Here is a 25490-nt window from a genome sequence, read left to right as displayed (position 1 = left end):
TATATTATTAACATATCTCTTTAGTTCTGAGTATTTCCTTTCAGTCTTACCAAGTTTTCAGCCCGTATGTAAATTTCTGTTGTGTCTTCTTGAGAACCTTACAGAAGGCTAAAATAAGGAAGGTGTGGTTAGTATGGATTGTCAACTCATCCTTTTAAGGACAGTGAAGAATTTAATTTTTGTGAAGTCCTTTTTTGAGGAAGTATTTGAGAGTTTATGATGGAAGAATGTCGGCTAGCGAGCACAACTTGAGTTAGGCTGGATGTAATTTCTTGAGCATCATTCAGCTTCCGTTTTTAGCCCTTGCGAGGGATTGGTGTTCTCCCTCTGCCTGGAGTTTGGTTCCCAGGTGGCTGCATATAGCCCAACAGATCAGTGCCCCCGCTGTCTTTACCACCAGTCAGGTGGACAGAGGCATGGTATACACAAGTTGGTGTCTTGGCCGTATTGGTATTCCCCTCCTTTTTTGCAAAAAAAAAAAAAAAAAAAAAAAAAATTCCCAGTAGTGAAGATAAGGAATCAGATCAAGAGAAACTATACCAAGATTTTTGTAGTTGGATGGAGGAATTTAATGATATTCCTAAAATTTTAATTCTCTGTTTTTTGGCTATGTTTGGAGAGTAAAAAATTTGAAATATCAAAAGAAATATATATTTACATATCATAATATGTTATTAAAGAATAGAATTCATTAAAGCCAGTATTTTTTTCCATATCTCTTTATTACTTAAAGGTGGGAAAAGTTTTTATCCCTGGCCTGCCAGCCCCTTCTCTGACAGCATCCCGTGCGGTGCCTCGGCCCAGCACTCCGCTAGACAGCATCAGCACCCCTGAGCCTCTGAGTAAGCTGCTTGGATCCTTGGATGAGGTGAGAAATGAACTGGGTGTTGCCAAAAACTAATAGTGTTTAAAGAAGTTTGGTCAGATGTTAGTTTTCTTCCATGATTAATTTTTTTATTTTTTTAAAATGACAGAATTGGAAGTTTAGCTAACACTTGTAAAATAGAAATGTTTTCAAATGCAAATAATCCAGTAAACACACACTGACCTCTCATGTGATGTGTAAGGTACTTTGGGAGGTGCTACAGAGATGAGAATGAGGCCTCTCCATCGTGGTGTGGCAGGCATCCCACTGTTTACTTGGGTGGAACAGATGCAGTATCTGCATAGGGAATTTTAAGGGAGACCATCAAGGCTTCTGAATGATGACCAGAAAGTTCCTGGAAGAGTCGCTGCTAAGAAGATACATCCTGATGGGCCAACATGGCCAAACCAAGGGCTCATCTCATTCCCAGGATTATTGGGGAGCTGCTGACCCCGTTTTACAGATGGATACACAGGGGTATAGGGATGTTACTTGTCTATAGTCCCACAGCTGATAAGTGGAGGAGCTGGGATTTGCACTTTACTGATGTGTTCTTCAAAGAAGGAAGGATAAGAAGGTGGTTTTTGCTCTGAACACTATCACAGGAGCATTACAGGTTCATGAGGACGGAGTTATGAATGTTAGTGTCTGTGTTTAAGTAAGTTTACCTTCAAGTTGAAGATAGCTGATCAGATCCCAAGTGGTGGTGTCTGTGTTAATTTTAGAGGTGCAGAAAGGGCCTGAGCCTAGGCAGTGTCCTGGAAAAGAGGGGAGTATCATGAGAAGCCTGAAGAGGGGGAGGTGACAGCTTTTGGCAGCTAGTTGGATTTGCGCTATGCTGGGTGAGGTGCTGCGGAAGGAGCTGTCTTAGTCTTTTGCTTTTTTGTTGCCCTCCCTTCTCTCCAGGTCCTAGGACGAACCCTGCCCGGTCATGTCTACCTTGCTTTCCTATCACTATACTTTACAGCTCTGGCCTGTGTGATGGCCGTAGTGGAGCTGCCTTCCTCACGCGCTGTCTAGCCCCATTCCCCATCATCGTACCTGAAGCAGCATGAGAGTAAATCATATGTACAGTTAGTAGATTATATGCAAAAAAGGAATAAGGTTTTTTCCTTCATTTCTTAAAACTCCTTCATGTATGTTGTATTTGTGACTTTTTGTAGGCTGTTCTATTGTCACCGGTTCCAGAACTAAGGGATTCTTCAAAACTCCATGATTCTCTCTATAATGAGGATTGCACCTTCCAGCAGCTCGGGACTTATATCCACTCTGTTAGAGACCCTGTCCGTAACAGAGTGACTCTCGTAAGTGCATTTACTTTTCATTAGGGAGAAGAGGTAGCTTTCTAAGAAATATGATTGTCATTTCAAAATTGTGAGAATGCAGAATTTTGTCTGAAAAATGAAAGTGAACATTTCCCATGACTTCTAAAATTTCTTGTAGTGTCAATTTTTGCACTGTTTGTCTGAGACATACATTTTTTTTTTAAAGTTACTGTATTATTAAAAATTTATTGAAAACAAAGCTTGTTTAATCAGTTGAATTTTATGTTGACACGATTTTTGTCTTTTCATTAAATGTAGTGTCCTTTTTTGGTGATGGCGATTCAGTGTATGAAAATTAGATACTTTATTAGAAACAAGAATTTTTGTAAATATGCACATTTGCAGTTTCTGAAATTTGGATGTATTCAGTTTTTTTCGAAAACTATTTTGATTTATTTTAGAGTTTTGCTTTGATAGGGAAGCCATGCTGTAAAGCATCGGCTGCTTTTAAAGCACCCAGAGACTTTGATGCGCAAATTGCTTATGGGCTCTTCTGTTTCCTTCTCTTAGGAGCTGAGTAACGGCACCATGGTAAGGATCACTCTTCCTGAAATCGCCACCTCTGAATTAGGTATGGTTGAGCAGACCTTACTTTGTGTGATCTCGGAGTTCTAAGATTTGGTCATTACTGATTTATCTTAGTAATTGGGGTTTTAAAAGTTTTGCTATTTTTGAAGCCATGGGGTGGAGTTTTTCACTTTGCAGAGAGGCCGTAAAGAGCCAGGGAGCATTCTGTGATGTCCCCGCCACGTGTACTGCAGTTAAGGCTGGATGTGCACTTGGCGGATGTGCTAGTTCTGCTTCTTTGGTTTGTCTTATGTTGAAGGTGCCATGCAGTGTGGTTGCAGCATGTGGACATGCCTCTTCCAGGCAAATCTGAGAAACAAGGACACCTAAGCAGCTGAAACAGTTTTGGCTATTTGATGGTTTTAATCCTAAAATAAATCTCAATTGTTAGATCAATTGAGACATGCACATAGTTGCCTTAATTTAATAAAAATGTGATAGTAAAAATGGAAGTGTTTTAATAAAGTTGGAGCCTGCTCGAATTGTTATTGAAATCAGTTTGGAAAATACTAGGTGGAGAATATTTCTGAACATAGAATAGTAAAGAAAACTAGAATTGAAAGGATTTGCCAATAAATAGCAGTTAAGAAAAGAATACCTATATGACGTAAGAACATGCGTGACAACAATTAGTTTCAAAATCTAACTGCCAAAGTAAGGCCCTGGCAGATGGTGTGATTTCTGGAATTTGGTAAGTAGATTAGAATGAGTTTTGCATTGTAGGAAATAACCTTTCATTGGTAGGGTAAACGATATTGAGTTGTATAGAGAGACCTTGCTTTTCTGCTTGGTATTTAGCCAGTAATGGCAAAGCTGTGTAACTAGAAGTATAAGGCTAAACAAAGCATATAAAACAATTAACAGATTAAATGAAATAAATAAAACCAAAATGAAATCCTGCTCTCTGACAGCCAAGTGGAAGTCACGTGATTCAGGCATATACGTTTTTGTGCTTTATTCATGAGTGCTCTCAGCTCTCTGGCTTCCACTTGTTTTGGATGAAGCCAGGACAGACTTGTTTATTTGGTTTTCTGATATTTCTTTCATGTGATTCCAGTCTTTGCTATAGGTGCACATGTAGCAAATGGGTGAGAGAAGGGATATCCAACTGAGGATGGGCCTGGTGACAGTGACGGTGGGAAGGGAGAAGAATCCAATAAGAGTGGAGGCAAATATTTGGAAAATAGGAAACACATTTATGTAAAGTGACTAGGAGCAGACTTGGGCTCTTCCCAGTAGCAGCCTTCGCCGCTGGGGGAACAGGGCTGCACTATAACTGACACTCATGCTAAAGACAACAGGTCCTTAAGAGAGACGTGGTAATGACTGGACTGTTTAAGACAGAGCCTAGAAAACGTTTCAGACGCTGCATGCTGGCAAGTGACTAGGAGTGGTAAGGCTTTGGTTGACAGGCATGCTCATTCACATGGACATTGCCCATACTCCCCGAGGGTGCGTCCATGAGCTGCGATGTAGGTGCTGAAGTGCTTAAGTGGGATTTCATGTGAATCTACTCAGGTAGAAATTGTGTGTTTGGTAGAATGACCTTTAATTTACTGTCCAAACTAGGAATATTTGTACTGGTATGGGGAGATATTAATGGCTGGGACAGTGGATATTAGTCTCATTCTATCTCAAATGAAATGAAGTATTTGGTCACCTTATTTCTGATCTGAAACTGATGACTGAAGAGCTGCCCTGAGACCTGCAAACGCTGTGGGCTCCGGCAGTCGAGTTGAGCCCCAGTGAAGGGCTGGGTAGTGTGGCGTCCCATTGGTTCTTCAGTGGCAGTCCTGCTTTCACAGTAGTTTAAAAACTTTCGTAAGGGGAAGAGAAATGTTTGCCTGGGAAGCATACTAAAATCAATCTTTGCTTTAACAGTACAGACATGTTTGCAAGCCATTAAGTTTATCCTGCCCAAAGAAATAGCTGTTCAGATGCTCGTCAAGTGGTACAGTGTCCACAGCGCTCCGGGCAGCCCCAGCTATCACTCAGAGTGGAATTTATTTGTGATTTGTCTCATGAACATGATGGGTTATAACACAGACCGCTTAGCGTGGACAAGAAATGTAAGTACAGACAGTTTTTCTTCCTGAGTCATTCTGTTGGTATCAATGTAATGTTTGCATATGGGTAATACAGCGTTCAGAGTGTAGAGCAGATCAGTTTACTAATGGACGTACCTGAGTCAACCTTATTGTATGTGTATGTTGCAAGTCAAATGTCTATTAATATCTAATAACATTTTACTAGTAATTACTGCATTTTTGTAACATGGCAAAGCACGTTTGACTGTTATTTTTTATTTAATCTTTGTAAAATGACTGCTAGTCATGCTAGGATTAGCAGAAATAGATGAAGAAACAGAATCACAGAGTCACAGACTGCAGATTTGCTCAAAACCAGGCCTAGACTGCGACTCCTGATTCCTGGCTTAGTGCTCTTTCCTGAGCTCCAATCTCTGCACACACACTGCTTGGTCTGTTGAGGGAGGTTTGATCTGAGGACAGAGCGTGCTTTAGCCCGAGTCTCCATTCTGTTGTGATGAGAGCTGTGTCCCCTATCCCCCGGCTTCAGGCACTGTCTCACAGGCCCTTAACTGCCAAATGTAGAGCATCAGCGGGAGTGTGCCTTACAGGTGGTGGTCTCCTCCAGACTCTGGAGATCACTGCCAGGACACCTTGGCCTGGGTCACTGCAGGATTCACTCCTTTGTCCAGGGAATGCAGCTGTATCTGTCTATGCAGTTTAGGTTTGACTCAGCAAATTCATTTTAAAAACTATGTGTTTTTCTTCACGACAGAAGAATATATGCTTACTGAGGAACATGTTGAAATGGAGGAATTCAAAAGAGGAAAATAGTAGTGCTTAGAGTTGACCACGCTAAACCTTTTCGGTATTGCCTCTTAGATACACACCACATCACTGGAACTTTCCCGTATCCGTAGAAATTCTTCAAATAAAACCCTTCATGTCATCATCCACAGAAAAGGCTACCATGTGGTGTTATCACTAACCAATAGCTAATAATTGAACATTGTTGAATCCATTCTTTTTTCTTACTGAGATTAATTCACAAACATTCTTTTACGCAAGTCTTTATATCTCTAGTCATTTCCTAAGACCTGACCTTAAAAGAGGCATCACTAGGTTAGATGGCGTTTGGAGGGCTGTCTAGTCAACAGTCTCACTGTTCCACCATGTTGGTGGTTGGGGTTGTGGTGAACCGTTGCCAACTTAGTGAGAGATTTTACTGTTTCCGTGTAAGTAAATGGGAATGGTTTTTCCAAATTCTCATTGGTCATTTATAGTTGTTGTTTTTCAACTTGTCTTCCATGTTCATGCCTATGTTTCAGTCTCTTCTTAGCCCAGCAGCCAAAATAACCTTGTTGGATAAAGTTGGGTCATATCAGTCATTCCTGCTCAGGACCCTCCAGTGCCTTCCCAGCCTGCTCCAAGTAAAGGTCATTTTCACATGTCATCTCAGCAGCCTGCCCTGTCCATTCTGTGTAAAAGCATCTCCCATACTTTTTAGTCCCTTTACCTGTTTTATTTTTCTCTTAGCACTAAATTAACTATAGTAGGCTACATATTTTACTCACTCGTTTTGTTTGTGTGTTCCCTCTGCCCATTGGGGTGTCAGTCCTATGTGGGTGCAGGACCCCCAGCAGTGCCTAGTGCTGGGGATGCTTGGTGGAAGGCTGTAGGATGAATACCCACAGGATGAATGCCCTTTCCATCAGAATGAGATGCGTTTAAGAGTTCATGTCTGTTGTAGTGTACAAAGAGTTGCCCTCTGCAGTTTCCTTGAGAAAAATCAAGTCCCCTTTAGCTTTTGTAGTTTTGTGTGTGACTGTCATGTGGGACTCGGTGATGAGTACAGGTCATTGTGCCCCATTCTCTGGGCTGCAGCCAGTGCCCCCTCATGCTTCCATGATGTGGGAGGACAGAGCACCCACCCGATTTCTTTTGTAAGGAAGGATGTGGCAGTCTGACTTGTTTATTGTGTGACTGTCCTAAAGGATAGCTCTAGAGGGACTTGGTTTTGAGGCCAGGCAGGTCTCTTGGACATTTATTTATAGGATGTCACAGCTAAGCCCTTGCTGTCTTTTTTCCTTCTAATCAAAGCTCTGGATGGAGTCCTCGTCAGATTGTTTTTGTGTTGTTTTGTCCAGATTTATCCTCTTTTTTTGTTCTCATTTAAATAATGGGGTGGAGAGTAGGGATAACAGCATTTCTGCCAATGAATACTTTTGTGAGTTTGGGCCTTCTGTAGTTTAGTGGTGTGTTAAATGGGAGCTCTGGACCTGGTGACGTTTCTCTCAGGCTCTCACATTCTGTGTGTGGTTGTGTCTGTGGGCATCTCGTGTCCTTGGGGATGTCAGTATTTCCATTAGGTGGATACTGAGCCCTGCTGTGGGCCAGGCACGATGCCAGGTTGTTCAGATATGCGTAAGGCAAGGCAGACAGCTCCTCTCATGGGTTCGACTGTCGCAGGAAGGCAGGCGATTCAGCGTTCACAGGCAGGTGGACTGAGGGCAGGGATCCACAGGAGCATAGAGCAGGGGGGATGACCTGCATATGTTAAAGTAATGAGAACAAAGCAGGTCCATATGTGCCACAAAGAGGTATCTGCATCTGATAGTTTCTGGTGTTCTTTGCCATAACTCCAGGGCTGAAGAATCTGGGGACATTAGCAGGGACAGTCTTTCTGGCTGTGGGACTTAGACTTTGTGTGTACTGTATTTTGAAATTTTAGGTAAGATCACTCAGGCCATCTGTTGATTTTACTCTTGTCATTTTTGTGTTTTGATAATGTGTATGAATTGAGCTGAGTTTTCTTTGAATGCTTCAGAAGAAAACCATTTTTCTTGATCAATTTAAAAAATTCATTCAGTTTTATATCTAAATATTCTGTTTAAAATATTACTTCATTGCTATCTATGTTTAGTTTTTATATAGAAATAAACTTTCAGGGGAATAAAATTAATTGGTAAGTAAATATATATAAGCTTTTGTACAGCATAGGAAGATAGCCATTGCCATTTATAGAAAGATTTATGGTTGATTAGTTGGCAGGGAGAAGTAGCAGAGGTGGCACAGGTTGTACCAGAGGGAATTTCTGGAAATGGTTTTTATTTAACTTTATTTGTTAGGAAGGCTGACTGTTGTAACAGAAAGTCCTCCTAAGATCTAATGGCTCACACATGATAAAAACATGTGTCTTGCTCATTTGGTAGTACTTAGCAGGTAAACAGGCCACCTGGTTATTAGGGACCAAAACTGAGGAGCATCTGCTGCCTCCACCTGAGGCTTCACAGACTGCCTTTAAGTGTCGGCTCCGTCTGGTGAGGGGCAAGGGAAGAGCTCCCGAAGGGATATGTTTGGGGGTTGTACCCGTATGCTGGGCCTGGAAGTACTGACATCCACAGAGTCATGCTGTCACAGGCCACATCTGACTCTGAGGGAGGTGGGACTGTGTCCACTGGCTATGTGTCGAGGGGAGAGAATAGAACACAGATTCTGGAGAGCAGCTGCCAAGTCTCTGCCACAGAATTCCCAGACTGTCAACTGTGGACAGATTCTAGATGATGTTCGCTTCCTTCTGGCATTGGGCTACCCTTGGGTAGATTCTTTGAGACACAGCATATTGGATATGACTCGTGGTCCTTGTCCTTCTAAAGGACCGAAGGTTGTTGTCCTCACAGACGTAGGGGAGGAGAGGACACCCCTGTGGTACCTGTGTGCCCAGGAAGTGTTCCAGGTGCTTTATGTGCATTATCTCATTTAACCTTCACCATGTACATGTTCTTCCAGGGGACAAAATGAGTTTTGATCACTTTCTTCAGTTTCCATCATTGGTGGAAGTGATTTTTGGATTCTTTAATGATGAGCTGATATGATTTTGTCTTCTCCTTTGGGTTATCTTCCAGTTTGACTTTGAAGGATCACTTTCTCCAGTCATTGCACCCAAAAAGGCAAGGCCCTCTGAGACAGGATCTGATGAGGTAAGCTTCATTATTTCTTGCTGTTGTAAATTGACTTGTAAATACAGTCACTAGTCTCCCATTTCCCTGGCGTCCCTACTGATTTGTGTGTACAGGCACACCTTGTCTTACCGTGCCTCACACATGCTGTTTTTTTTTAAGAATTGAAGGTTTGTGGCAACCCTGCATCGAGCACGTCTGTTGGTGCTATTTTTCCAACAGCATTTGCTCACTTCGTGTGTCTGTGTCACATTTTGGTAAATTTTGCAGTATTTTACACTTTTTCATTATTACCGTGGTGTTACTCAGATCTGTGGTCAGTCATCTTTGATGTGACTGCTGTGATATTTTTTGAGGTACCATGAACCGCACCTGTGTAAGATGGCAGCCTTAATGGACAAATGTGTGTGTTCTGACTGCCCCCAACCCTAACTCCGTGTTTTCAAATGGGTTGTAAAGGTGGCTTGTCTTAGTATTTATCACTGGTGTCCGGATTTGCTTAGCTATTTGATGTTCTTATTTTTCAGCATGATTTTTTTTTTTCATGTTCTTAGATAAAATTAATGTGAAAATGGAACTTGAATTGTTTTGAGTGAATGTGTTTTTCTTTTTGAATGACATTACAAGGAGGCATTGTTTAAACTTAATGTCCTTTCTCTTTTTCAGGACTGGGAGTATTTGCTAAATTCAGACTATCACCAGAGTGCCGAATCTCACCTTCTGAGCAGGTCTCTATGTCTGAGTCCTTTGGAGGCTCCTGAGGTGAAGGGCGAGGACTCATCACAGAGCCTCAGTCTGGACTCCTCCACGCTTCTCTTCTCCCACATGCCTGCAGTGTTTTTTGTTCTCCACCTTGTTTATGAGGAGCTCAAGCTGAACACTCTGATGGGAGAAGGAAGTCGCTCACTTGTTGACCTGCTCGTTCAGTTGGCAAGGTAAATGCTGTTTGTGGAGTGGAAACTTCAGGAGTCTGTGTGTGACTTGATCTTGGCCGTGAATGTCATGTTGGAGCCCTGCAAATGCATTTCTGAAGCTGGCCTTCTCAGAAACCCAGCCTGTTGTAAACCATGGGGCTGTTCAATGATGGTGGCTATAAAGGGCCTGCGGGTCATGTTGGAGTTGCCAGTTTTGTCCTAAGGTCAGTCATGGAAGTGTGGTGAACAGTGGGGATGACCTGCTGAGCGTTAAATGTTGGCAAGATGACTGGCTTGTGGTGAAGGTTCTAGAATAACACCTGGTTCTCTGTAATAATACTTGCATCCAGATAGTGCCTGCCATTTATGAAGTCCTAGTTTGCCTACATAAATTGTCAAACCAAGTAGGGACCATGCCCACATTTAGTGATGAGAGCTGCCTGAGTGTGTTTCCAAGGACACAAGTGTTGTGGGCTAGTTGTGGGCTCTGCTGTGCTTTGTCATCACCATTCGTGGCCATTGCTGCCTTTCAGGCTCGTAGTGGATTCACAATAATATTGTTTTAGTAATGCAGAGCCTTGCCAGTACCTTGTGTTTGGCACTGAATTCTAAAGGTCACACATAGGTGTTGTTTGTGACCCTTGGTGATAAAGAAAGTTGAATTTGAATCAGAATGTCAACCTCTGAGTTAAGGTCATAGCATATTTCCTTAAAATTCTATTCTGAGACATGGCATTTTTAATTGATGGTCAATTTCTCTTATGAAAATCATTACTATCATGAAAATCCTTTTGTAATGAAATGATTTCTATACTCGAATTGTGACTCTTGGAAATAAGCAACATTTGCCTAATACTTTACATCTTATAAGGTATTTTTCATATATGTTATCTAATTAAACTTAAAACTTCAGAGTGAGTTAACTGATGTTTCCCCATTTTTAGAAGAAAATTACTGAGGTTCGTGGAGATGACTTGCTGCAGATCACAGGGCTGCTAAGTAACGAGGAGAATCCAGGCCGTGGTGTTTCCTCAGTGGTTTTGTGTCTGCAGTTTGTCTGGCTAAGGGTGTTTGGGTTGACTTGTCATGTCGGGCCTTTAAAGTCTAGAAGTAGAATAAAGAGACTCTAGGTTTGATTACCTTTGTTCTCATCAGTAAGTGTTTCAAATTGAAAAGTTCAGCTGACAAACCCTTCTAACTCTGGTATTTGGGGGAATTGCTGTAATATCTCCTTGTCATCTCTGTATTATGTGCTCTTGTTGTTTTAGGGACTTAAAATTGGAGCCTTACTTAGATCATTACTATAGAGATTACCCGACGCTTGTCAGAACTACTGGACAAGTGTGCACAGTTGATCCAGGTATGCCATTAAAAATTTTCTGAACGGCGTGGTGACATTGGCTTGTATTTTTCTTAGTATTAGCCTCTGAGTTGGGCAGTGTCTTTCCACCAGGCAGATTTTAGTTTGTGCTTGGTCTCTGATATACAGTAAGCCATAACTTCCTCAATATGTGGGGAAAATGCTCCCCCTCCCTAAGGTTCTGACTTGCAGAAGCTTAGGGAAAGCTTTCAGTGCCAAAAGCCATGACACTCAAGCTAATTATATTTAAAATGCAGCTCCTCAGTTCACTGGCCACATTTCACATGCTTAATAGCTCATGGGGCTCGAGACTGCCACACTGGAGCGTTTCTGTCACCAGTGCTGTCTGCGAACTGAAGCCGATAGGCCTCCGTTTGGGGGCCATTTGCTAGAACAGAGTGGAATCCTGCCTGTCTCTTCTGTTTTCTCAACTTCAGGGTCAGAGCACAACATTTTGGTTAGGTTCTTCATATGCTTTGAGCACAAAAACTTGCTAAATTTCCATCCAGGATGGAATAAAATAGTAGTCATTTAAATTCAACATATTATGATGCAGTCTATTTACTTACTGTGACTGAAAACATAGAACATTTAGAGAATTTGGAAAAATGTTATATTCTGATTGATCATCGGTTCCTGTCATTTGAAAACTTTATTCCTTTAGAATAGAATGGCATTGTTTTAACGTATTCTTGTATTTATAAGAGTTTATCCAATTCCAAAGGTCAAACAGGATTTATGCATCATCCATCATTTTTCACTTCCGAGCCACCAAGTATTTACCAGTGGGTGAGTTCTTGTCTGAAGGGCGAGGGGTCACCACCCTACCCCTACCTCCCTGGTGCCTGTGAAAGAAGCCGGCTCGTGGTCTTGGTACGTACACATAGGCCTACCTTGCTTATCATTTTCTTTTTCTTTTATGATTTTTAAAGTTATACAGTAAAATTAACTTGTTAAAAAAATTCTGCTGCAGTTTTATGAATTTCACCAAATGTATGGATTCTTGTAATCACCATTATAATTAAAGGACAGGATAATTCTGTCACCCCTCTGCCTATAAAATTTCCATATGCTTTCCAGATTCATCTAATTGTTGCCCATGTCAGCAGTTGGGGCTTCATACTGGAACCTGTGACTGCTGAGTGCTAATCTGTTCAGTGGACGTCTCATATTGGTTTATCCACTCACCCACTGAAGATGTGTGGTTTGGCTCATGTTTAACAGCTATGAAAACAGCTGCTGTAAACATTCAAGTCAGGGTTTTTGTGTGGACATAAGTTTTCATTTTTCTAGGGCAGGTACCCAGAGGTGGGGTGATGGTCAATTAGTAAGTATGTATGTAGTTTTTTAAAAAGCTGTGGACTATTTTCAGGGTGGCTGTACCGTAAACATTCCCACCATCAATGCATGAACGTTCCCATTTCTCTGCATCCCTGTCAACGTTTGATGTTGTCACGATTTTTAATTTTTGCCATTGTGATAGATGTATAGTGATAGCTCATTGTGGTTTTAGTTTGCATTTCCTGAATGGCTAGTGCTATTTTGAGAGTTCCAGATATGTGGATTGCAAATATTTTCTCCTGGTTTGTAGCTTATCATATTTCATCATTCTCTTGATGTTCCCTTTTCAGAGCAAAAATGTTTAATTTTGAAGAAGCCAGTTTATCCCGTTTTTTCTTTCATGGCTAGTGCTTTTAGAGTCATGTCTAAGAATTCATTGTTTAACTTCAGGTTGCAAAGATTTTCTCCTGCGTTTCATCGTAGAAGGTTTACAGTTTTACGTTTTACATTTAAATCTATAATCCATTTTGTTAATTTTTTATAAGATGTGCTATTTGGGTCAAGGTTCTTACTCCATTTGGATGTCTAGATCTTTTAACACCATTCGTTGAAAAGACTATTTTTTCTCTCTTGCTTTTTTGCACTTTTTTCAAATATCAGTTGACTATAATTTTCTGGACTCTTTGTCCTTGTCCATTGATCTATCCACACAGATCTGCATGTCCCCATAGTCTTGATTACTGTAGCTTTGTAGCAGTGAGTCTTGAAATTGGTTAATGTGACTCCTTCCATTAATTCTTCTTTTCAAAATTGTTTTAGCTATTTTAGTTCCTTTGCCTTTTTATTTGAATTTTATACTCAGTTTGTTATAGCTACCAAAAATCTTAATTGAAAATTTTCCCTGGAGAGACACATTTTTATTTATTTTTAAAAATTAGTTCATTTTGAATAGTTAATACATGTTTGAGGCCAAATCTTCAAATAGAACCAAAGGGTGTTGGTAAAGGTGAGTTCTTTCAGCACCTGCCCCTTGTCCCCAGCACTGGAGTAGCCTGCCCATGGGTCCTTTGTCAGCTGCCCCAGGGAGGGGACCTCCCAGGCTTATAAGGGTACCATAATCTTTGGTCTGCCTGGGGACATGCTAGTGACATGCCTACCTGCCTCCCCTCTGCCCATGTGGAGGAGGACTTCAGAGCCCCATGCAGAATGGTGATTCTGCCATTTAAAAAAATGACGATAAGATAACATAACAGATATTATTTTAATTGTCAGTGTGTAATTCAGTGGCATTAGATACATTCACAGTGTTTTAAGAGCAGCTTAATCCCAGAACTTTTGCATTCCTGGCTGCTTGTGTGAAAGCATTTATGTGAAACCTCCGGAAGCATTGGCCCCACCCAGCTTGCTGACCTTTGTGGGTTTAGGTGGCTCTTGCCAGAAAGGGGAGTGGAGGGTTGTGGGTATGCCAGCACCATTCCACCTCCAGCCTAAACAGGTTAGTCAGCTTGCAGGTATTCATGTTACAACTCCCTGTGTTAGATGTAACGTTAGTCAAGTCCGGGGGCACATCATCCCTAGCGCCTTGTTGGTCGGGGGCACAGAATTCTAAGACCTTCCCGCATTGTACTAAAATGGCAAGAAAATCATGCTGCTGCATTAAAAAAAAATCTTGCTAGTGGTACAGATCTTGGTGATTGTAGCAAATGTTCAGATGAGACCCTTGAAGCGCTAAAGTGGAGGAGGGTTAGTGTTAGAGGGTCAGAGGGTTAGAGGGTTAGGGTTCCATGAACTGGAAACAACCCACATATCTATCAGCTCATGACAAAGTTTGGTACATCTGTAGAATGGGTACTGCTCAGCAGTAGAGACAAACGCCTGATAGATGCAGCAATGCGGATGACTGCCCAAGGCATGCCTAGGAGCAGACACAGACTACACATTCAGTAGTTCCATCTGCACGACATTGTGGAGGAGGCAAACTGCTGGCAGGAACGGAGCTGAGTGGTTTCTGGTGCTGGCACAGGAGGGGCGGAAGGACCACAGGGGCACAGGAAATCTCTTGGGGTGGGGAGGGTGTTCTGTGTCATGGCTTTTGGAGTGGTTACACAAGTGTGTAATACTGGTTGCAGCTCAGAGCTGTGCACCTGAGGTGGGTGAACTGTCCTGTATGTATTGACACCTCATCATTTGAAAATAATGTTAATTTTTTTCTTGTGCAGAGTATTGCACTCTACATTCTTGGTGATGAAAGCTCTGTTTCTGATGAATCCTCCTCACAGTATTTATCCAGAATAACTCCAGGTAAGTCAGTGTAATGTTAAACTTTCCAAACAAAATTTTGTAAATGTTGATACCAGAGCTAAAATGAAAAAGTTCAAGATTTCTTACGTGTGTGCTTTAGAGGCCACGTCCTGCACTGTTCTAGTGTGTGGTCCACAACCGATTTTCAGAGACCAGGGTTACTTAGAATCTAACAAACTATTTTCAGTGTGCTTAAGAAGGACTATTTTAACTTCAGGGAAATTATACTTTCCAGTGTGACAGAGTACCTTGTATTTTATGTTTTAAGAGTAGTTAACAGATTTTTATTTTGCAATGTCTTCTATGTGTTATATGTTTTCTTTACCAGGAACATTGTCAGTATAAAGTTTCCTTTTGTTACCTTTTAGCACCCCAGAAGTCACAAGCAGAACAAGAGGAAAACAGGTGACCTTTATTCAGATTGTACTTTAATGTAAAAAATATAAAACACTATTTTGTATGTTACTCTTCTGTGTAACAACTTCGTGTTTTCTTCTCTCACAGGCTTAGTGTCCGGCATTCTACATCAGTTTCTAATCTAGCTGAAAGATTAGTTGTCTGGATGACTAGTGTAGGTAAGATTATCTTCATTACTTTTTACGTGTCCTTGAAATGCCAGTGAGAACCCTGCTTTCCCTGGACACTCCTTCCTCACTAAGCCCAGCATTTCCAAAGCAAGCTAGACCTGGGGGCACAAGGAGAGGGCTCTGCCCTATGAGAGGGTCCCACGGGATTCAGATCATGGCCCATCAACTGCACTCCCTTTCCCTGACAGCCTCACAACTTTCATGTAATAACATCTGCAACACCAGCCTTTAACTCTGGGCCTCAGAATGGCGAGCACTGATCACTCTCCACATCAGACCTGAGGCCATTGTGATGCTCAGACACCAGAAGGGAGAATTTCTGTAAATCTGATGTAGCAGATGTACTTTGGAAGGGTGCCAGCCAGGGCATTTAGGGACCAAATGAAGATTGGCTGGATTGAGGGAGAGAGTTCTCCATCCTCCAACCATACCCTGTATTCCAAACTGAGTAAAATGCTAAAGAAATCATTTATAAAAATAAAGAACTAAAAAAAATTACTGATATAAAGATATAAAAAGTTTGTATTTTAAAAAGTAGTGTTCTCATGAACATTATGAGATGTTTCTGAATTCTTATCTAAAGAATCTTTAAGTGACTTAGTTTTTTACTGATCTTTTTTTTTTTTTTGCCCCCTTGGAAATTAGTCATCATTATGCAGTATTATAGGTAGCATAGCTATGCTGAATAATGATGGATGAGTTCTGTCCATTTGACTATCGTATAATATTTAATAAGTGTTACTCATAGAAGGAAATTTTTTTTACCTTAATTGGTTTTCTGTATTAATAATGTATAATTTATAATTAGAAAATCATTACAGAAAAAATAAATTTTAATTAACCAGAAGATGTGAAAAAATTTTTTAAATGAAATGTAGCACACTTACAGAAGGCTGTGTGAAATGTGTGTTTGGAGAACAGCAGTAAAGAGTACAGATAAACCGGTCACCAGCATTAGGGGTGGAACGCTGTGGTATTGGGAGCAGGCCCCGTGTGTTCATGCCTGGGTGCTGTCCTGCCACACCCTCACCCTGCCTAAAGTTTGTATTCCTTCTCTCATTTTTTGTTGTAGCTTTATCATATTTATATATTGTTTAGTTTTTTATGTTTTGAAATTTACATAAATGGATGTAAATATAAACGTTTCTACTGTCTTATTTTCTTCACTCAGTATTGTTATTTAAAGATTTATCCATGTTGACTCGTAATGGTAGGCCATTCATTTTCATTGCTCTATAATCCATTGTTTGACTATAGCACAACCTATTTATCAGTTCTTGTTGATGATAGCAATTAGGCTGTTTCCTGTCTTCCCTTTTTTTGCTATAATGAAACAACATTGCTAATGAATATTTTAATTCATGTGCACAAGTTTGTGCGTGGCCATTGTTGGCCCTGTCCACATAAGCCAAGTGTTTTCTGGTGCGGTCATACCAACATGCCCTCTTGCCAGCCATGGGTGAGCATCACGGTTGCTCTGCAGAGTTGCCATCACTTGGTATTGTCGACTTTAATACTTGTCTGTCAAGTGAGTGTGTGGACTTCTTTTCCTGGTGGCTTCAGTTTGCATTTTCCTGATGATTCACTGAATAGATCATCTTTTCATATATTTATTGACCATTTGTGTTTCCTTGTATGGAAATGTTTTTAAGTTTTTTGTGCGTTCCTATTGGATCGTTTGTCTTTTTCTTAAGGGTTTTAAGAGTTTTGTAAAGACCTTTCCTACTAATCCCTGATGTCAGGACACTCGCCTGGGAATAAGATAGATAAAATGATTTTTCTTTCTGATTTGCCAGGATAAACGTTTATTAACTTTAGTCAGGAGATAATTGGGACAGTGGCAAATCTAAACGAAAGCTTTTCTTTTCATTTTACCGTTACAGGTTTCACTCTAAGGGACTTGGAAACGCTTCCCTTTGGAATTGCTCTTCCCATCAGAGATGCAATTTATCACTGTCGGGAGCAGCCTGCGTCAGACTGGCCGGAGGCTGTCTGTCTCTTGATAGGACGGCAGGACCTTTCCAAGCAGGCTTGTGAGGGAAACTTGCCCAAAGGGAAATCTGTGAGTGTCCGCGGGGAGTTAAAGGTTCAGCTTTAGCCTCAGTAAAATCGAAGTGGAACTGTTCTTTGGTTTTCTTTAAGTCTCTTTGCAAGTGTGTATATCAGATCATCTTTTTTCTGTTACATGCCAGGTTGGGTTTATAATTGGACAGATCTTGTTAGCTATAAATTGAATGTGGGAGCAGGAGCTTATGTGATCACTCAGTCTTGCCTGGACCTTTCTTCTCCCTGAATGAGGACCTATTCTCCTCAGTGGGGCAGCTGCCATGAACTGCTGGCAAGTAATGGCTTTATAATTATTTTGCGGAGAAGGGGCAGCATGTAGGTCCTGAATTTGAATGGTTAATGTATAATGGTTTTTACTTTCAGATGTTTCTGATGGGTTGCATTTCTTGAATTTAACCTTTTAAATAGCTGCAAATATATCTGTTTAACCACTTAAAAGTGAAGCCCCAGAAAGAGGATTTTTTGTTTAGAATGGTTATAAGATATCTTAATGCCATTCTCCTGAACTTTCTCTTTTGTCAGTCGTCGAGTCCGTTCTTTGAAGAATGGGCTCAAAGAACCTGTGGATAGAAATGAGGTACTCCAATTATTTCTCTTTTAAAACTTAAAAATAGAACTTTTAAAATTTCCAGAACTCCAGTTAACATTAAGAAAATAAGTGGTAGCACTGCATTTCTGTGAAGACTGAGGGAGATTGAGGGGAGATGCTTCCACTTCTGATAGAGGCGCAGACTTGGCTGTCTTTCAGTAGCCTAGGGGCCAACAGATAATAATCAGTATGTTGTCACTGTTCAGAATCCCCCTTAGGTCTTAGGCTCTAGATGCTTCTTCAGAACCTGTATCAAAAATCATTCCTAACATCTGTGCTGCCCAGTGGGTCTTTGATGGAAGCATCTCCCGTGGGGATCTGATCTCCAGCAGGGTCATACTGGATCTTACTTTCAGCTTGCACTTACATGACGAGTCTTAGTTGAATTGGTGTTTGTCTTGTTTTAAACAGAAACCAATTGTTTTTTTTTTTTTTTTTTTTTTTTTTTACTAATTACATCGTTATATTTTCCTTCACCAAGATGAGTTTTAGCATTTAGACCTCTTTCACTCACTATGAGTGAGAGCAGTATAACATCATTAGCACTAAAACAAAGTGGTGTTGGTAATCATTGATCTGTGTTTAGTTGTCATTTTAAGTAGTTCGGTCTAAATTCAATTTGTTTAGTTATTTGAGGCTATATTTTGTAACTCATTTAAATTCAATTTATCAGTTATTTGGGTGTATACTTTACAGCTAACTCAGCCATTAGAATATAGTTTTTTAAAAAAATTAGATATTCCATAGGAACCGTAATGAACTTTTATGAACTAAGAATGATTAGTCATATCTGCTGCTATTGTTTTCACACTGTTTCCACATTAAATGTTGCAAAACTCTAGCATTTCAACTAGGAGTTAATCTTTGTTACAGGAGGGTAAAACCTTAAGAGGTAAAACTAGATTCCATGCTGTTCCTGGCTGTGCTGCAGCCTGATTGAATTATTTGTACTGGGAGGGCTCCTGTTCAAACACGCGCTGAGCTTGTGGGGATGGAGTGGGAATCAAAGGATGAACCCTTCTCATTGGTTTTGGTGCCCTCAGTCCCTTCTCTTTTAAGAAATTTTTATTTGGAACATGCTTATAAAAAGAAGTGGAAACCAGCTACAATTAGTTGTGTTTAAAGTACTAAAGGAGGGAGGTGTTGTCCAGCTTCCTCCAGCCCTGGTGTGTGTCCCTCAGGCTGTTCTCTTCTGCTTACGCTAATCAGAGGTAGTATTTAACGTATGTGGGTTCCTTAGGGTCAGATTCCATGTATAGTAATTTGTTTCCTTTTCAAGGTATTTAGAATATAGTTAGGTTTTTACAGTTTATTCAGACCATTTCTTTCAAAGCATTCAGGCTCCTGACTACTGTCCTAAATTTAAACTTTTACTCTTGGCTCAATAAAGAATTTCCAAGTGGTTGACCTCATTGTACTTGAAAAGAGAGTTCTAGGTCAGAGTCCCGAGATATCCTGGGAACCCAGGCCAGCCTGCTTTGAAGTCCGTGGTTTCTCTGTGGTAATAGCCACTCTCCGTCATGGACATCCTCAAGTCAGTCTGTGCACGTTGACTGGTTTGTAAGTTGTCACTATAGTCAAGTCTGTTTCTCAGGTGCTTTCCTCAGATGTTCCGTCAGGAACAGAGACTGAGGAGGAGGATGATGGCATGAATGACATGAATCAGGAGGTCATGTCACTAATATGGAGTGAAGATCTGCGGGTACAGGATGTGCGAAGGCTGCTTCAAAGTGCGCGTCCGGTACGTGTCAGCGTGGTGCAGTGCCCAGAGCTCAGCGACCATGAACTCATCGAGGAGAAGGAGAACAGGTAACAGGTGCCAGGAAGGGATATGTGCAGTTGGAAGACTGCATATTCATGTTTGTGTCCAGCCTCAGCAAACCATGCATGTTTTCACAACATCTGGCATTTATGACGGAAGCCTTGTATTAGAGGCCCGTCCTCTTGTTGGAGTCCCATTGTCTGTTATCCAGAAACGGTGAATCTAAACCGTTTTGCTCCTAATTACTTTGATAATTCACAAACAGCAAAACACTGGAGTCATTCTGTGTTTTGATCAAGAAGATATTGTGAGGGTTCTTTTGTTTTGTTTTTGTGTAGTTTCAATTTACACCAGTCTTTTTTTTTCTGATGGGCTAGGTAATGCTCCGTTAGCTTTCTCGCTGGCCACTCTCTAACACTTACTGTGTCCCTTATTATATCTCTATGATGCTAACTTACCCCTTGATAAGTTACTACTGTAAGACTCAGTAGTAACCATTGTCACATGGCTGTGACATTCCAGAGCTGTTGCCTTGTGACAGTTCAACTCAGATTTTAAAATTCTCTCCTGCTTTTGAAACTTCCTGGTCTCCCTCAGCTGCCATCTCTGCCACTGTTTTCTCCTACTAGTTTCTTTACTTCCTGTGGTGCTGCTGTAAGGGAAGGACCATCACACTTAGCCTCAGGCTATGGAAGATTTGAGTCTGTGAGAATCTCCCTGCCTCTGTCCCCTGGGTGGACCCAGGTGTCAGTCACTAAATGAGATGGATGGTGGAAGTTGAGTAAGTGTGGAAGTTAGTGCAGGATCTAGAGCCACGCTTGGCTATTTCTTCTGGGACTTAACAAGAATTAATATAACCTCTAGCTGTCTCCACTGCCCCCTCTGTAAGACTAGCCCAGCCATTGCATTCATGCCTCGCACGGCTGCTCTGTGTAGCCAGTGAGTTATCTCTGCACGGTGCTGGGCACACTGCCCAGTGGACAGCCTCATGCAGTGCAGGCAGCACTTCTGAACAGGTTCCTGGGTTCTGTGAGGCTGACTTTTTTTACCTTTTTAATATCTCTGAACAGAGTCTGTCTTTCAGTAGATGTTATTTATCGACAGTACTTTTTCTCTCTTGGTACCCCACAAAGTAGCACTGCATCTTACACTCAGTGACACCTTACAGGGAAGGGGTACAGTGTTATTTTCCTTATAGTAATGTGGGTTACATGTGTGATTTCTGCAAAAAAATTCTGTGGGATGTTGCCTCCTGGGCTTGAATTGCCCTGGTTCTGAATTAACATAGACTAGTGTTCCCACAGAATCTTAGGACAGCAAAATTTTTCTCACCAGTGACCTCAAAAAGCAGCTCTGAGTGTGTGCGGGCAGGGGAGCACTGCGGACAGGGAGCATTGCAGGCAGGGGAATGCGTGGTTGTCAGTGGCCTGGTCTGCAGAGGTAGTGCCCACCTCTGAAGGGCGTTTCTGCGTCTTCATATAGCCCTCATGTTGTTTCCTGGTTATAGTGCCCCCCCTTCACAATTTGTTTGATTTTGTTTTGTTTTAAGGGGCTCTATGGAACGTGACTTATCCTAGAAATAAGTAGCCCATAGAAGCCATTTTAAACTTGAATGTCACTCATGTGTAATATTGTCAGTCCCGTGAATCATTGTTGTGTAGGTGAGACTGATTCCGTGTTTGCCCTGGAGACACCAGGAAATCCACTGACCTTCAGTGGAGGGACTTCCTTTCCCTCTTCGTGCATGGCCCGCAGAGGGGCACTTCCCAGCTCTGTTTTGGCAGAAAGAGTGGGAGGAAGACCCAGTGTACGTACTGAGGGCAGCCACATTGAAAACAACACAGTGAGGGTTCACATCAGTTAGAGCAGAAGTTTAGGTTTCTCTTTTTGGAGACCTGGGAGAGAAAGCCTGGGTTATAGACCAGCTGGTTTCCATTCAGAGCAAATACGAAAGAAGAGAAAGGAACTTCGTCTCCCCTGAGAGTTTCTAGTGACAGTGAGAGTATTAGCCTGAGAACGACTGTTCTCAGACTGTGTTTGGGTGACTCATCCACATGTTTTGTGGGTTTACAGGACATGACTTCATCTTACACAGCATGCCTTCTTTTGAAATACATGTCTACATATTGCATTCTAATTATTTTTCATAAAAATGTTTCACATGTTGGTTTTCATTCTGATTGTAGATTGCTCCAGTTGTGCCAGCGCACGATGGCCCTTCCGGTGGGACGAGGAATGTTCACTTTGTTTTCATACCATCCTGTTCCAACGGAGCCTTTGCCTATTCCTAAGCTGAATTTGACTGGTATGTTAAATTCTGGTTTCAGTGAGGAAGGAAAATGATTAAGTATATGTTAAATGGAGTTGTTTTGAATTAAGTAAAACCAATGAAATGCTCTTTCTATCCCAAGTGATTTTACATATTATTGATGGCTATTATCGTGATTCTCTCAGCTCAAATAGCAAATCAGACCAAAAGCTGAGGGAAGTAGAATATAGCCCATTGCTAAGTTTTGCTTTTAATGAGACCGTTTCAAGATATAAAAAGGCACTTGGGAAAGTTTAGAAAGATATTGTTGGTAAAGGTGAGCTTATTGAACTTTAAATAATCTCAAAGCGTAATGTCTAAAAATATTGAGAGATATTTAAAGTGTTTTAATTCTTATTATGGATATATGGTCTTTGTAGGAAAACAAGGAAGTATACTTACAGCAGTCCCACTTCCAGGAGTTCACAGTGCTGACCTTTTTCTTCATACATTTCCGAATATCATTTCTCCATTTTATAATTTTTTTGCTACTTTAAATATATTGTTGTGGTGTATTTGTTGTACTTACTTGGAGTGACTACTTAGAAGCAAAACTCCTAGGGCAGCAGGGTGCTCAGGCTCTGTTGTCAGTGAGCGGCTTGTTGTCTGCATGCCTTCCTGATGGGCTGTAGGGGTTTTACTTCTGCCAGATCTGAGGGTGCTGCTTTCCCAGTGATAGCGATCACAGGAGGTTTCATAGGCATGTTCACTGGTGCTGGTGTGAATGTGTTCTGTAGGTGACAATTGTATATAGTCGGAATTATTAAAAATTCCTTAGAGCAGGGTCTCTCAACCCCCGGGCCGAGGACTGGTACCGAGTACTGGTCCGTGGCCTGTTAGGTACTGCGCTGCACAGCAGGAGGTAAGTGGCGGGCAGGCGAGCAAGCAAAGCTTCATCTGTATTTGCAGTTGCTCCCCAGCGCTAGTATCATGGCGTTAGCTCCACTTCAGATCGTCAGGCATTAGATTCTCATAAGAGCACCAGTCCCTGGTCCTGGCGCCCAAGAGGTTGGGGACCACTGCTTTAGAGTATATGTGGTTTTATGAGACCGGTACAAAATGTATGTATAACGTATTCAGTAATGTATTGCATTTAATATATGCAAGTATAATTCTGCAATATTTCAAGTTGCATAATTTTAAAAGTTCAGAGTCTCACTCAGATTTGTAACGAGCTGCGCTTTCAAGCAGCATATGGGAAATGCCATCATCTGAATGAAGAACCATTCCCTTCTCCAATGTCACACCTAGTCTGGAGTCTTTATTTCAGCGAGAACAGCAAGCAGAGTGACCCTCACTATCTTAATTATTCTCTCAGAGATAAAGCAACTCTAGCAAAATCTGAGCAATTGTTGAATCTTGGTGGAGGGCACGAAAGTTTATGTATCTTTTTATATATATAGGTGTTCATTTCATTAGTCTTTCAACTATTCGAAGGTTTTTGTAGAAAAACTTTGGGTTAGAAAAGGACATGCAAAATTGGCAAATATTAAAATGTATTAAATCTGGGTGGTGATACGTGGCTGGTGTTAAGAAATAAATATGTGAAGCATTGTCTTCTTTTTTCTGAATACATTTAGTTAAATTTGCACAATTCAAAATGTGTTTATGACATTCATCCCCGGTTTTATTCTGTTAGCCATTCTGGTACACCCCTCCAAATTATTTTGATTTAATAGTAAGTTAATTTAGGAAAAATACTTTCTTATAAAATAGTTTCTTAACTCACTGATATGGCCTGTTGTGTTTTCATATGATTTTATTATTGAAGTAAATTTGCCTTATCCTTTGCCTTTCATTTTCTTTTGTGTGCAAATGTTATATATAAGATGAATTGTTTTAGAAAGTTTATGTATCTTTTTATTATTAATCTCTTTGCCTTTTTTGAGAAAGTAAAAGTTTAACAAAAAGAATTCAGTATATGCCTATAGACAGTGTAGATCAAAACCAAAAGACCCAAGCAAAGGAATTCAAAGAGAACATGACTTCATGACCATTTATTTTACATTGCTCTTAAATAAGTTAACCATAAAATTAAATTTAGTGAGTACTCTCGTGGTCCACTGGGTAGCTCATCTATAAAATGATGCTTTTTATAGGACTGTCTCTGAATGAGTTTGGTGTTTTTAATAGTAGCATGTAGGTATCTATATATAGAGACAGACATATATAGATAGTAGTTGGAGATAGAGCACATTTGTAAAGGTCATTGTCTCTTTAAAATGTCATTTACTCTTAATGTTCTGAGAAAAATATGGAATGGCGTTTTTAAAATTAATGTCAGTGTCACCAGCCACATGTTGGGATTTAGTATTCACATAATGTGATCTTAGTCTTCATTTTAAATTTTTTTGATAAGCTTCCTGCTGTCTGAAAGATTTCAAAACAGGGGGTACCCTAATCAGATCTGTATGAATTTAAATTGGTATCAGCTTTCTTATAACCCCACCTATTTTGGCAAAAGGACAATGAATTATTTTAACACTTGAGGTTTTCTCCCTTCAACCGAGTTTGGTTCACGTGTGTGGAAGTCTGAGTATGCCCAGTAACCTAGTATCATCCTGAATGTCAGGGGACAAAGGTTTCAAATGTAGGAAAAGCTATCTTAGGTCTCAGAAATCTAATTCTAACGACCCTTTGGTTTGGGTCTACCATCCTGCCCACTGTAAATGCACTTGCTGCCCAGGCCGTGCCCCGCCGCGAAATACAACTGTGGACCTCAGCAGCGGGAACGTGGACGTGCCCCCCAACATGGCCAGCTGGGCCAGCTTCCACAACGGCGTGGCTGCCGGCCTGAAGATCGCCCCGGCCTCTCAGATTGACTCGGCCTGGATTGTGTACAACAAGCCCAAGCATGCTGAGCTGGCAAATGAGTACGCGGGCTTCCTCATGGCCCTGGGCCTGAATGGGCATCTCACCAAGCTGGCCACTCTCAATATCCATGACTACCTGACCAAGGTGAGCGCGCTCCCTGGGCTGTTGCAGTGGCTCCTCGTTGCTCCTCGTTTTTCCGTTTGCTCATCCTTCCCGATCCTAAGTCTGTCCTGCTCGTAGGCTGCAGAGCAGCTCTCAGAGGTGTGGTTGGGGTACGTCACTTCCCTGGTCGAACCCGTGCGGTGGTAATCCATTGCTCTTAGTGCATGTCTAGGGCCTGTGTGGCTCTCCTGTCCAGCACACTTCGTACCACTCTTGCCTGGCTCCACACACACCAGCTTGGGACTGACCATTCAACTCCTTGGCAAAGTGGACTCTTCCTCTTGGTGTAAACCCTTCCACTTCTAAGCCATAAAAATTCACTCACTTAAAGTATACAGTTCACTGGTTTTTAGTGTATACATAGAGTTGTACATCCACTGCTGCTGATAATTTTAGAACCTTTTCATTGCTTTATAAAGGAGCCTCAGACCCAGTAGCAGTCACTCACTCTTCCTCCCCCATCCCCATAGCCCCTCGTCTACTTCCTGTCTCTGGATTTGCCCATTCTGGGCATTTCATAGAAACAGAGTTGTACACTACGTGGCCTTTTATGATTGGCTTCTTTCCCTCAGCGTAATGTGTTCCGAATTTGGCCATACTGT

The 25490-nt window shown here is 41.3% G+C and overlaps 1 protein-coding gene across 4 annotated transcripts in view; it reads left to right on the top strand.

Annotated features, from left to right (window-relative positions):
• The window catches only part of ANAPC1 (anaphase promoting complex subunit 1), a 72166-nt gene that overhangs the window by 17898 nt on the left and 28778 nt on the right, over positions 1–25490 (top strand). For all 4 annotated transcript variants that reach the window (XR_001596681.2, XM_016142880.2, XM_036224062.1 and 1 more), the window contains exons 14-28: positions 734–868; positions 2029–2169; positions 2701–2761; positions 4639–4826; positions 8690–8764; positions 9410–9678; positions 10926–11017; positions 11742–11890; positions 14518–14599; positions 14968–15004; positions 15104–15174; positions 17070–17248; positions 19437–19651; positions 21791–21909; positions 24599–24870. Coding sequence is in view for 3 of the 4 variants with exons in the window: in XM_016142880.2 (XP_015998366.2) it covers positions 734–868; positions 2029–2169; positions 2701–2761; positions 4639–4826; positions 8690–8764; positions 9410–9678; positions 10926–11017; positions 11742–11890; positions 14518–14599; positions 14968–15004; positions 15104–15174; positions 17070–17248; positions 19437–19651; positions 21791–21909; positions 24599–24870 (2085 nt within the window). In the remaining variant the exon portion in view is untranslated. The remainder of the gene's footprint in view (positions 1–733; positions 869–2028; positions 2170–2700; positions 2762–4638; positions 4827–8689; positions 8765–9409; positions 9679–10925; positions 11018–11741; positions 11891–14517; positions 14600–14967; positions 15005–15103; positions 15175–17069; positions 17249–19436; positions 19652–21790; positions 21910–24598; positions 24871–25490) is intronic.

Source organism: Rousettus aegyptiacus, unplaced genomic scaffold (assembly GCF_014176215.1).
Source record: "Rousettus aegyptiacus isolate mRouAeg1 unplaced genomic scaffold, mRouAeg1.p scaffold_m13_p_7, whole genome shotgun sequence".
Lineage (NCBI taxonomy): Eukaryota > Metazoa > Chordata > Mammalia > Chiroptera > Pteropodidae > Rousettus > Rousettus aegyptiacus.
Note: the sequence above shows the minus strand (reverse complement) of the source record. Positions and strands in the feature narration are given on the sequence as shown.